The 13,555-nt window shown below is 39.6% G+C and overlaps 2 protein-coding genes across 2 annotated transcripts in view; one reads left to right on the top strand and one right to left on the bottom strand.

Annotated features, from left to right (window-relative positions):
* The window catches only part of LOC126399951 (neurobeachin-like), a 107,062-nt gene that overhangs the window by 63,294 nt on the left and 30,213 nt on the right, over nt 1–13,555 (bottom strand). Inside the window, exons 6-7 of the mRNA XM_050060318.1 lie at nt 12,914–13,060; nt 7,232–7,368 (exon numbers count right to left, since the gene is read on the bottom strand). Coding sequence (XP_049916275.1) covers nt 7,232–7,368; nt 12,914–13,060 — 284 coding nt within the window. The remainder of the gene's footprint in view (nt 1–7,231; nt 7,369–12,913; nt 13,061–13,555) is intronic.
* On the top strand, nt 4,618–6,574 carry mab21l1 (mab-21-like 1). The gene has a single exon (XM_050060351.1). It carries the CDS (start codon nt 4,618–4,620, stop codon nt 5,695–5,697), a length of 1,080 nt encoding a protein of 359 aa, XP_049916308.1. The 3' UTR covers nt 5,698–6,574.

Here is a 13,555-nt window from a genome sequence, read left to right as displayed (position 1 = left end):
AATACTACGCTAAACTGTGTGCTAATAAAGCCAGTGGAAAGCACTGCAGCAGCACTTTCACTGTACTCAACTGCCAACTGCATAACCTGTGCAGGAAATAAGTGCACTGAACACAATGTAAGCCCGTATTTTCCTTTTTTGAAGCAAACCAGGCATTTTGTGGATCGTTATTTTGGCAAACAAAACTGAATTGTATTCATGCTAAATTCATGCAAATACATGCATGTAATTTATCACGGAGGCTGACAAGCGTACCATATTGCAGAGGGGAGGGGTGAAGGGCCAAATGAAGCTGAGACAATCAATTAAGTTTCATAATTTACTTTTTTCTCCACTTCTCCATTTTCTCAAAATGAATATCATGCTGATAAGTTTGGTGTTTTCTGTGTGTGTATATGCCACAGATATGGTTCACAGTAAACAGAGCCTGTTGAGTGGATCACTAGAGGGTCTCTGAGAGCCTTTGGCTATGTGGTCGAGCTTCCTGACTCCTCCAAAGGAGGCTGTTAATACACGGCAGAGAATAAAACAAATGAATGGACACAATCCAAAGGGGGTCCTCATTGAAGCTCCAGGCCCAAAAATTAACTGGCCTCCTACAGAGACACCATATTGCTTTGAATAATAATGTAAAAATCCCAATGACAATTTCATTTTGTGACAAATAAAATTATAGGAAATGTGTCAAAGTGAGTGGATATCCCATGAGATTAAAGTATATTATTTCTCACAGTTTGAGAGCCAGTGTTGATGTCACATCTCCGAAGTGTAACTGCTTTTAATCTGATTTATACAGAAATATGTCATCCCATTAAGTCTACTCTGACTAATCTGCATATTAGCTTGGGAGCTAGCTGGTAAACTCCTGTTGTATGGGACATGGATTGAGAGTCTTTAAAAAAAGAAAGACTAAATGACCCCAGAAATTTAATGAAAAAGCATATGGCAGACCCTATTTGTTCTCATGTAATAGGATTAATAAAATTATAAAACGTCATCCATAATTATAGTACCAGTCAAAGGGATTGCTGGTCATAGAGGTCTTGATCCAGCTTAAAATCACCTAACTGCCATACTTGCATAACGTAATTGACTATTTTGTTAACAGAAATGAGTTAATACAGAAAATTGAAAAGACAGCATGCATAAATGTTACTGTAAAACCATTTTTTTTAATAAAATATAGTTAAGGCCACAGAGGACTGGGTTGGTCAAAATAGCCAATAAACTTGCGTGTGTGTAGAGCATGGGGTTTTCATTCCCCCCTGGAGACTCACTTTTTCAAAACATTATTTTTCATTAACTGCTTGAGGCTACACACTGTTTTGTAGATACAATAAAAATAATTTTACTCTGATTATGCTCATCTGTATACAAACACATAGGTGTTAGTTAAATACATATATATTACTAATTCATGTGAATAAATACTGCATAAAGCCTTGAGGATGAATTGTAAAATAAAGCAATATACACTTAATGACTTTGGCTATAATCAAGAGAAAATCATTTCAAGTCACTTAAAGCACGAGTGGTGTCATCAAAGGGCAATTTCTGCCATCAGACAAGCACCACTGACCTTGTGCCCAGCCATGTTAACAGGACGATCAGTCTTGCTAGAAGAAAGGAAAAAGAAAAATGGAGGAGAAAAAATGAATAAGTGTAGAGGCATGCTGTGGAAACAAAGAGGCCTTCAAAACAGGGTCACATGCTCATGCAAAATTAGGGGAAGTAGAAGTCATTGTATTGATTTACACAATCGTGCATGCATTTTGCTGGGTCAGAAATAGGCCCTGGAATCATGGACCCATATATCACACTGGAGGGCCTCCAATAGCCTAGCGGGATAGCGAATGAAGCAACAAAGCTTGCAATGTTGTAATGGTAAAGATATGGCTAAGAGGATTCAATTGTCTTAGGGTAGACCTGACAACTGCTGGAGTCTTGGGACTGTGGAGCAGGTTGAGTTACTGTGAGATCTGTGGAGCCACATGCTTTAGATTTAGAAGTGATAATCTCAATGAAAATCCCCCCTTCTATCAGGCATACGGATGGCCAAAGGCCGGAACACAAACTCAAGAGGTGCAACTGGATTCGGAGGTATCTGACTTGGAGCAAGACAGCCTGGAAAGTGAGGCTAGTCTGGTTTCAATAAAAGGCAAGTACCTGCTGGGCCACAGACAGTGGGAGAGAGTGAGAGAAAAGACTATCAAAGCCTGAGAGGGCAAGAGGCTTTTAGCTACTTCTCACCACATGAAAACCTTCTATAATGTCCTCCATATCCTCTAGAAATATGTCAATGAGAATGTAAATTTTGTTGGGAAATTTATTCAGACCTACATGTGATAAGAACTAAAAAATATAGACCTAATCTTATGATTTAATTTCAGAATAACCATTTGTATATACACATCATGTCCCATAATTAGAGTTAAGAAAAAAAAGATGCTAAGATGCTATCTGTGATTTCTGCCTGGTAACAGTGTGAAATTATCACTGAGGTTTGCCAAGAAGCTGGCAGTGTGTCCATGACAGGCTGTGATGGTAATGGGAGTCACCTATCTATCAGGGTCCTTCCCGCACATGCCACCTCCTGCTCAGCTGCATCCATGTAGAGAGTCAGAGCTGACGAGCGCCGGTTTGCCCTCATAATGTCTGGTCGTATGCAGTTCTGACTAGAGCAGAGATGAGTGTAAATGCCTTTGTGTTCCTTATCTGATCCATGCAGCATTATCTTTTTGAAGTCCTCTTCAAAGCATGCACTGTACCTTGTGAGATGGAGTGCCAGTGCAATGATGAGAGCCAGAGAAGGTTTAGTGTGGATGCAAGATCTCTTTATTGTGAATCACTGTCTGTAGCAGACCTATGTAGCTATAACCCAAAACAACACACTAAAATATCATGAAGCTTTACATAAAATGGTCAGCCATGTTAATATTAATTGTTACTATTATTAGCAATTAATGCTTTTGACTTGCTTCCTTTCTTTTATTAGACAAAAAAAATCTAACAACAATCTCATGCTATTGTTACTTTGTTGCTGCTATCTTTATCTTGATGTTGAATAAATAAATATTATCATTACCAAAAACAGTTTGTAGAACACAAATGAATATTACTCTCTTACATTGTATAATTCATTTGGATTACTGACATTCATGAAAGCACAAGCAATTTAAAAAAAATATTACAAGCATTTTAATATAATGTAACAATTATAAACAGACTTACACATTTATTCTCAACAAAACATTGCAAAATACAGTTTAGTATAAATGTCCGTGTGTTATTCATTATTAAGCAATGTAAGAAAGAAATGTATGTTAATATCACAACTGCTACAGATATGTATTTTTTATTCTTACAATATACAATAATTCAATGACTGAAAAATACTGGCGCGTGGAATTGTTGCGCGACACATTAAAAGGCTGTTGCCGCACAGTAAAAGAGCAAAACATTCTGCATGGTAACACAAGCTCGAGATGTAAACCTTGAGATATAAACTCTCTCAAGCATCACAGCCACGGTAATGACTGTGTCAAATATAATCGCAATGCTAATAATAAATAGCGCGATTACTTTTTCATCTTTCCAGGCGTATTTCTGAGGAGGAAAAAAAAAACTAAACACACCGTTCAATGAATTAATACTGAAAGGTCTAATTAAAACACTAGTTCACGATTATTTTATGAATATATAGCTGAAAAAATAAAACGCACAAATAAGGCAAACCTCATTTCTAAATTACAATAATATATATTTTTTAAAACTGCCTAAATTACTCACTTCTGATTTTAATTTATCTGATGCGCCTTGGAGAAATCAGACCCGGTCCACTGGAGAAAGAGTAAATAAATAATATCGCAAATTTAAATGCTTTATTATCCGAAAACATAAATACTAAACAAATCTAAATCCACCTACTGTTTCATATATGACTCAATATAGCGGACTAAAAAAGAAGCAGATAGAGTCCAAGAAAAAGCAACGTAACGCAGTGAAATTGCTGTTTTTTTCTTCTCTCCAAATGCGTAGGTGTACTTCCGCTCCTCGATATACTACTACTACCTGTACTTTTTACTTGTATATAACACCCGGGGATGAATTTGTTTCCGATAAACTGGGAAGCGGTGACGCATCAGACAGCGATTGGACATCTTGGTTTCAACTCCTCCCTTATAATAAAGAGTGTGTGTGTCTCCTGTTGTAAAACACAGCAACACCGGGCGTCTGCGTCGGGAGGGCACACTCCACTCTGCGCAATTACGCGGACTCCTAACTGGCACAGTGATCAGAGAAAAACCAAAAGGCGTTTTTCCGGCTACTGAACCTCACAAGGCTGAAATGGACTTTTAAACAGGCCATCCTGATAATTCCGAGGACTTGCTTCGTGCACTTCAATGCAGTTTACGGTACAACAGCTGTGAATGTTATGATATGATTATTACACATGTGCTCTGAGCACAGCTTTAAATAGTTGTCTTATAAATAGACATTTTTTTCTTTTTAAATAGCTTTCTTTCTTCTCTAAAATTGGCTCCCGTACAAACAGCCGCGTTGGATCCCTCGGCTTACTGCGAGACTCCGGTGTATAACCCGGATCTCTGCCCTAATATGATAGCCGCCCAGGCAAAGTTGGTGTATCACCTCAACAAATACTACAACGAGAAATGTCAATCTCGAAAAGCAGCCATCTCCAAGACCATCCGGGAGGTGTGCAAGGTGGTATCGGATGTCCTGAAGGAGGTCGAGGTGCAGGAGCCCCGCTTCATCAGCTCCCTCAGCGAGATGGATAATCGTTTCGAGGGACTTGAGGTCATTTCACCCACCGAGTTCGAGGTTGTACTCTATCTGAATCAGATGGGAGTATTCAACTTCGTGGATGACGGATCTCTCCCGGGCTGCGCCGTGCTCAAGCTCAGCGACGGCCGCAAGAGAAGCATGTCTCTCTGGGTTGAATTCATCACAGCCTCCGGTTACCTCTCAGCGCGCAAGATCCGGTCGAGATTTCAGACACTGGTGGCGCAGGCAGTGGATAAATGCAGCTACAGAGATGTTGTCAAAATGGTCGCTGACACAAGTGAGGTGAAGTTGCGCATTAGAGACAGATATGTGGTGCAAATCACACCGGCTTTCAAGTGCACTGGGATCTGGCCCCGAAGCGCTGCGCACTGGCCTCTCCCCCACATCCCCTGGCCGGGACCTAACCGAGTGGCAGAAGTCAAAGCGGAAGGTTTCAATCTTTTATCCAAAGAGTGCTACTCCCTGAACGGCAAGCAGAGCTCAGCAGAGAGCGACGCCTGGGTCTTGCAGTTCGCCGAGGCCGAGAACCGGCTCCTCCTGGGTGGATGCAGGAAGAAATGCTTGTCAGTCCTCAAAGCGTTACGCGACCGTCACCTCGAACTGCCCGGACAGCCCCTGAACAACTACCACATGAAAACTTTGGTTTCCTACGAGTGTGAGAAGCATCCCAGGGAGTCAGACTGGGATGAGAACTGCCTCGGCGACCGCCTGAACGGGATACTATTGCAGCTTATTTCATGTTTGCAATGCAGAAGGTGCCCGCATTATTTCCTGCCTAATTTAGACCTGTTTCAAGGAAAACCTCACTCTGCTCTTGAGAATGCAGCCAAACAGACTTGGCGACTGGCAAGAGAAATACTGACCAACCCCAAAAGCTTGGAGAAACTCTGAGGTAAAAATATGCTAATTCACCTCGTCTTAAAAAATTGTGGTAAAGAGGCCTAACGAGCTCATAAACGGACAGAAAAAAATATTGCCAACCAATTTGCAAAGTCTTGTGAAATGTGTCATTTGTTGTTAAATATGTTTTGGCTTAGCCTGTTTGAAGATGATTTTTTATGACAGTTTAGTTTGCCATTATCCCCGTGCACCTTTTGGCGGTGTCAATATTTAGGAGCAAGTTTAAATTATTGGCTACCACTAACCCTGAAGCCCATCTCAACAGTGGTCTCTTTTCTCTCCGTGCCACACGGTTGCCTAAATCCTACATTTTCTTAAATGCTTTAAAATAAAGCCCCGTGACAAACTTTGGAAAAAAATAAAAACACACATCTGTACATTTTATACTGTAAATACATTCATAGATTGTGATTCAAGTGGTCTGAAATTGTGAATGTTGTTCTGTGACACGTAAATAGGATCCACCTGTTTAAATCTACTTCTGAACTTTTTCTTTATCTGGTAGAAACGTTATTAATTTATACTTGCATCAGTGGTAGTCTGATTCATCTGTTTCAATGGACATTGTCTAATTTTTGAAAGTTTACATTTTGATAGGCATACGACATTTGCTACATTGAAAACATTCCATCAATTTACTTGAATTATTATTTAAAGTACTCGAACATGTTTTGGTTGTGGTTTATCTCTACCATGCTTAGTCCTACATGATAAAAAAGAAAATGATAACATATATATAGTATATATATATTACAGTTTAATTGAGAAAAAATGCACTTGAAATACACTGGATTATAACATCTGTGATCTGATTTTTTTATTTCTGTCTTTGATCTAATTTAAAGAGCTAATAAAACGAGCTGTTTTATATTCGTGTCCCATTATGGTTTTCTTAAATGTGTTTTTGACAGCAGGCCTAATGCCATGCGATAATTATATAATGGGACCTTTAATTTCAGGGTCTCTGGCTAGGTGTCCTATATAGACAGATGAGTTTGACACCTTAAAAAGGAAAAGGGGAAACTGGAAAGAAACATTTTCACACACAGCATTGCAAACACATTTGCAACCCTGCCGACCAGTTTGCATTTTGTTACACCACTAACCCCTGTGCAAGTAATGCGCGTTTATTTATTTTTTTCAACATTCGGTGGTTCGCATAATAAACTGTCACCACAGTTTGATGGCTGAACCTGAGTAGGCCTCAATGGTCATGATATGATATTTTCCATAAAAAAGCATAGACAATGCAGCAAATTGAACACACACAAAATACTTATCAATAGCGATTTACAACACAATTTTTGACACAAACTGTCACTAAATAAAAAGCAAGATAAAGCGTTGACAGAAGCGCAGCGCACCTCAACATAAGCTTTTTCATTATATTAAATATCAACAAATGTGCATTTAAAATATATTAAATGTTATACTTGTCGGCCGAATGAAAAAAAAGAACAAACTCTAAAACGTGTCAAACTGCCCGCTTTAAACTTGGGCTGCACACTTGCTTGCAGTTACTTACCTTTGAGTTGACCCTTTTGAAGGCAGGGTCGTCCTCGTCCACCTCGAAGTAGATTTCGGTGGTGGTGATGGACAGAGTCCCCCGGGCCACCAGGACGGGGGCAACAAGCTGGGCCGGGCTGCTCAGGACCACTGGGCCTGCAGAGTGTGCAAAGAGGGCAGCCACACGCACAATCAGTAACATGCATAAAAAAAATTATGATTAAAAAAAAGCGAGGCTGACGCTAACTCTGTAAACCCGATCAACGCAATTAAATGAGATACCATCATGTCAGCGGCCTGTTTGCACCAAACCATACCGCTACGTGCGTGTACACCCTGCGCTTTTACACATTAGGGAATTGTCAACTTAGTCATTGTAGTTGAGTCAAATATTGCGCATTATTACAGCTGCGTTAAAGCCTTATTTTTTAAATACCATTCATAATTCACCGCGCACAAAACAAAGGCGTTTGAACCCCTTTTTGTCTTTGCATGCACATGTCCATATAAGCGCATAATACAGTGGATTTATCAGGCCTATAAATAGAAACATAGCACCTATTTGTACCTTTGTTTGTAAACCAGTGATGCACCGATAACAGAAAGGGTTTGTGATCAGATAGGATCAAACAGCATCCACTATTAACAAAAGGGTTTAGATGAGGTAAAATAAAATAAGGTCATTCTTTATTTCCCTCATATGGTCATATCATTTTAAGGTATTTGCAGTGCACTTTTGAAATATGAATTTACATACACTGATATTCAGGGCTGCTTTACAAAGGAGCAGCCTATAATTGGATTCCGAAAATTAAAAAAGCTGCTCTTTTATCCACCAACACACCCACGTCAAAAAAAGGAGGACATGCAGGGAAACCATAAAACTGCAAGCTTGTTCTCAAGCCCAAATAATTGTTCAGAATTTTAAGGTGGGTTTGTGACCCTGCCAGCTGATAGTGATCACATCTTTATTTCAGTCTCCTCCCTCCCTCTCTTCCTCTGCTTCATCCTCCATGTTCTCAGATCAGTGTCGCTGTGGAGCACCGTTACAGTGATTTGTCTGCTCTCAAACGAAAGCTCTCGAAATCAGGATATTTATCGATCCCTTAAACTCCAAAGAGCCACTTTAATGTCTCATCAATCTTAATCTGCGTTCCTCAGCCAATTATGGCCGATAGTGTTACAGGAATACAAGTGGATTTCGGTCTCAACTCCCAGAGCGCCCCTTCATCGCTCTTGCAGGCTGCACAGTCAAACCGCCCTCCCTGGATTTTTTTTTTTTTTTTTTTCTCAGCGTTGCTCGGGTCCATTAACGGTGATCCTATCTGCTGATGCTATCAGCCCAGGCGCTACACGTTACTTACAAGCTTCATATGAAGAGTAAATACTTGCACTAACCTGTTTTACTGCATTTCAGATAACGTTTTTTTTATTTATAAAAGAGAAAATAAAAAAATTAAAAAAAAAAATCAAATGCAAGCCATTAAAAAATAAAACTATCATCATTATTACTACTGTTATTACTATTTATGTTTCTGCCAATTGAGGAGATTGTCTTAATGACCACTCCAGCCCCTACATTACAAGCCCTTTCACCTCTTACTAAAAATAACACTTTTAGAGCTGATGCACTGTATTGCGCCCTAAAGGGCTGCACACAGAGAAAGACACTAGCCTGAAGCATTAAGCAACAGCATCTATTGCTCATGGGGAGGAAGAGGATTAGGCAGTAATCCCCTCAGGGATCCTGCCATAATTAGGCTATATGGTATTAAAATGTTTACACGAGAATAATGAAATTAAGGGCAAGTTACACAGGATGAGTGGTGTGTATGGGCTAATAGTTGGCTGCTGGGTCTTACTTTTAATGAAAATGCAAATATTTGGCAAATGACAGGCCATTTTAATGAAGTGATGAAAAGTCTCGTTTTGGTGTGGAGGGAGTTTGGGACAACTGCTGAGAAGATGGGTATATTATTACCCACAATCCATCCACCGGACTGCAGTGTTTGATGAGGCCGAGTGCTGTTATATTTTACAAGTGGAAGTGGGTTACTTGCACACCTGAGCACAATCATTCAATTGCAACCATGTGCATGTTGACTTATAGTAGATACACACAAAAATACATGCATGCACAGCTGCAGCCATTATACTACTACTGCCTACTGTACGCTGGCTAGGATCTGAGGCACAGTGTCTTGTTGTTCATTGAGTCACTGAAGCAAAGGTCATTTTTTACGACTGTCTTCAAAGCATGCATTTATCTTTCAACGTATAACATATAGCATTTACATGTAAAAGCCCGGAGGAAAATGTACTGCTCTACAGACTATTTAATACGGCCGCAGCATACAATAATTATATAAAAATAGACGGAGCAATGCCTAAATATTTAACAGAAATAATTAAAAATTCCGCAGTTGTTAGCATATTTACTTTCTGACATCATCTGTGTTCTGTTTATATTAAGAAGGAATTTGTAGATCTTTAAATTTTAAAAAACAAAACAAAACAAAAAACTTGGGGAAGTGGACTAACACACACACTCACTTCCCCCCCCTAAGATTACACATTCAGAAATGTTGTTGGTTGTACCCTTTTATAAACATGTCACCACTCAAGGGATCAGTATTGTGAATGAGGACTAAAATGGATTCAGAAAGGCTAAATAAAGGCAGAACAAAATGGTTGTGGCTGCTAAACCACACTTTGGGTACGAACACTATTCCGGTATGCCAGCAGAACAGTCAAATGTACCGACTCTTTGCTTGGCCTGAGGGATGTCTTGTGAGGGTCAGACTCCTCTCTTCTTTCCTCGCATGTGCTTGTCTTAAGTTTCTATTTCACCTGATTTTGAATACAATATGTGCATATACAGAGAGGCTAATTTAATGCCAGTGCAAGCACTGACAGCATTTCCAATGTTTGTGGGGGAGCAAAACTAATCATAGGTTCAGTAACCACAACTGCCTTGGCCCTTGAATGCAGGCGCCGCCCCTTTGGCAGCAGCAGCAGGCACTGACCCAACGGCTGGCAGGAGGAGCACTGTTGTTGACAAGGATCTAGTCCCAGATCTCTCATTAAGGCTGTTCATGCCTGAGATTAGATACAGGCCAAACACAGACGAGCTTCCCNATATATATATATATATATATATATATATCTATAGAGAAAGAGAGAGAGAGAGAGAGAGAGAGAGAGAGAGAGAGAGAGAGAGAGAAACAAGACCTATTCCTCTTATTCCTCAGAGTCAATGTCCACTTTCAGAGTTGGGTTCATTATTTTAAACAAGCTCACACATCATAAATGTATTACAAATATTCAATCTCAGCATTTTTGTTTTGTACATGGTCATTACTGGGTCTCTCAGGAGAATACATTCTGCTCGTATTTTAGCCCATGCCTTGCTCTTTTGATTGGGCAGTGCAGGGTTCATCTGACAGACATGGAGTGTTTGGCTGCCTGCTGGCCCTGGGACAAAGAGGAGGGGTTAGCCTCCTCCTCCTAGATTCATCTCATCTGTGGGATCTTAGAGGGGATTTCACTGCTCAGCAATGCCCTGGTTCAGCCTGAGCCTCATACACTAAGCCATGATAAATAGGTAATGTATACAGGGCTATGCGTGTCTAGTAAACTAGAGTCTCAAGGCATATTTTTATACAATCTCTATCACAATTTGCACCTGGAATAAATCAGTTACATACATGCATACATATTTGTTACTGCCAACATGTGTTTCTGCGGCAGCTCTGATCCTACAGCTGTAGTAAGGATGTTTGGTAGCATTACAAATATCACTTGGAGGGATCATACAATCAAACGCGTAACACTTCAGTTACAACACAAATTACAGCACCGAGTTGCTTTGTAGACTGAGCAGTTTAACTTGCAGAGCAAAATCCATAAAATTATAATTCATAATCAAAACGAGAACACCCTCTAATTTTTTAATTGAGGACTATCCAGCTAGTATTAGCAAAGTCTCTAAAAATAGGAAAATCTCTAACATTAGACACAACTGAAACAAAATATCGAACACACAACATGTCAGCCTGAGAATTGAGACATTAAAAATGTATATACCGTCTTGGAGCTGTGAATGCTCATTTACATCATCTGAAGTAGCAAATAATCCAAAATAAAAACACATCCAGTGGCAACAACTGTCAACAACACGAGCCCAGACTGCTCATCATTAGAGGAGAAACCTTCACGTCTTTACTTTTTTTTATTATCCTTGTCAGTGGAAGATAGGAGATGTTTTTGGAATTGGTAATGGTTGCCAGGGATGAATATTGCCGTATATAAAAAGCCTGTATCATTTAGGCATCAAACTAGTAACAGACTGCTCATTTATACCACCAATTCTTTGTGCGAGGTGTTAAGTCAAGATTTGGCTTTATTGACGAGGATGAAATGCAGCATTCTTGATCTACACTCAAAACTCAAGTGAACTCTGGATAACTTACCTTTTAAGGCCATGGCAGTAACTTGAAAAGCAGCTCAAGGTTGGCTTGATAGTTTGGCTCACACACGGAGTGTGATGCCGGATAAATTACAGGATCTTTGGGAAACGATCGCCTTGGCAGTACACTGCACTACTGACTGAATTGCGTCAAATAAAGCATTAAAGCTTGGTTAAGATACTGAATTAAAATGAAAAAACAAAAAGATTACGATCACATGGGTAAAATAAATCAAAGATTAATAAAGATTTAATATTGTATTTGTTTCCTCTGCTGTTAGGGGCCAATTAATCTGTTAATGATCGTCCACTGTAGAGAAAATTAGAGTTAGTTTGACTGCAGGATAATTAAGTTGTTGTCTGCTCTCCCTTAACATCCAACTGCTCATGGAAATTACACATTGTTTGCAGTTTTGTGGGCAAACTCCTTCTAGGTTCAGTTAAAATATACACATTTTATTCATTTAAATGAGGAAAGATAATCACTGTAATTTCATTCTGATTGGTCCGTTGGTATTTACGAAGTATGAGTTTGACAACATGACCTAAACGCAATGACTAAATTTATATAAATAGATTTTGAAATGTGTCACCCAACATCTGAGGGTACATTATTAGGTCAGATGACATGTTTAACAAGGCCACTGTAAAGTTAAGCATTAGCAAGCAGTAGTTAATTTCAACTATAATCACAGATTGCTTGCGAAATCCTAAACATGATTTGTGACATATCTGGAGTGATCATCTTTCCGGTGTCGGTTTAACTTTAGAAGACTTGCCTCTGGAGATAAACACTCGAGGAAGGAACCGTGCTGATGAGATCCAAAACAAAACAGAGAAGGACACTTATCAGACGAAAACAATATGCAGCTGTCAAACTTAAGCAACGCTGTCCAGATTAGAACACAGAGACGCAGTTTTTGACTCCAGATCTACACTGATGGTAAACTGCAGAAAGCAACCTGTAAACTCAATTAGATAAATAGATTTTGAATACTAAATAATACTAATGCCAAATATTACAAAGTTTCCGCTTTCTGTTGCCAATATAATAAAATGAGCATTAAAAGCCACTACATTGATCCAAACACTTAATTTGATGCACCAATATCAATCGTGTACACTGTAACTATGCCAGCTATTAGGAAGAAGACAGATAAAAGACAAGTGCTGATGCTCCAGCAGGGGTGACGTTGTCTCGGGGTTAATGGAGGTGCTGGTGTGTTGACTCACCACCCAGGTTGTCCATCTCCTTCTCCTGCAGCAGGCTGACGGCATCTTCATCTCCCTCCAGCATCAGCTCTGTCTCAGGGTTCTGGCTGGCCACAGTTTGGCTGCGGAAGACTTTCTTAGACTTGACCACCTCGTCCTCCTCTGTGCCTGTCAAAGGAAATGGGGGGAAGAGGAACCACTAAATATTTTACTCTAATTGCTAAAGCTCAGATTGGTCTATGTCACAATGCCTAAATGGACAGGATTTTTCTTTGGCAAAGTCCTATCACCTTTCCTGTTATGCCACTAAATATTGCTGTTTCCACTGATACACTTCTGTTCAGCAAAAGTAAGCTGTAGTACATTTCAGAAATACACACAGCCAACCCAAAGACACAAACCACACACACACACACACACACAAACACACACACACACACACACAGTTTCATGAGTGTGAAAAAAAAAGAAATGTTATCAGATTGCATTTGAAAGATAGGAAAATGAAGTTATTACTCACATAAACCAAATGTAGCTACAAATTGCAGGAAACTTAAAATTAAAGAAACTGTGTAAGATTTAGGAGGATTTAGTGGCATCAAACGCTTAGGATTGCAGATCCACCTGAAGTGTCCTACAGTTAGAATTCAGTGTCCATTGTTC

The sequence above is a fragment of the Epinephelus moara genome, chromosome 2, assembly GCF_006386435.1.
Source record: "Epinephelus moara isolate mb chromosome 2, YSFRI_EMoa_1.0, whole genome shotgun sequence".
NCBI classification, from domain to species: Eukaryota; Metazoa; Chordata; class Actinopteri; order Perciformes; family Serranidae; genus Epinephelus; species Epinephelus moara.
This window is presented reverse-complemented; position numbering and strand designations above follow the sequence as displayed.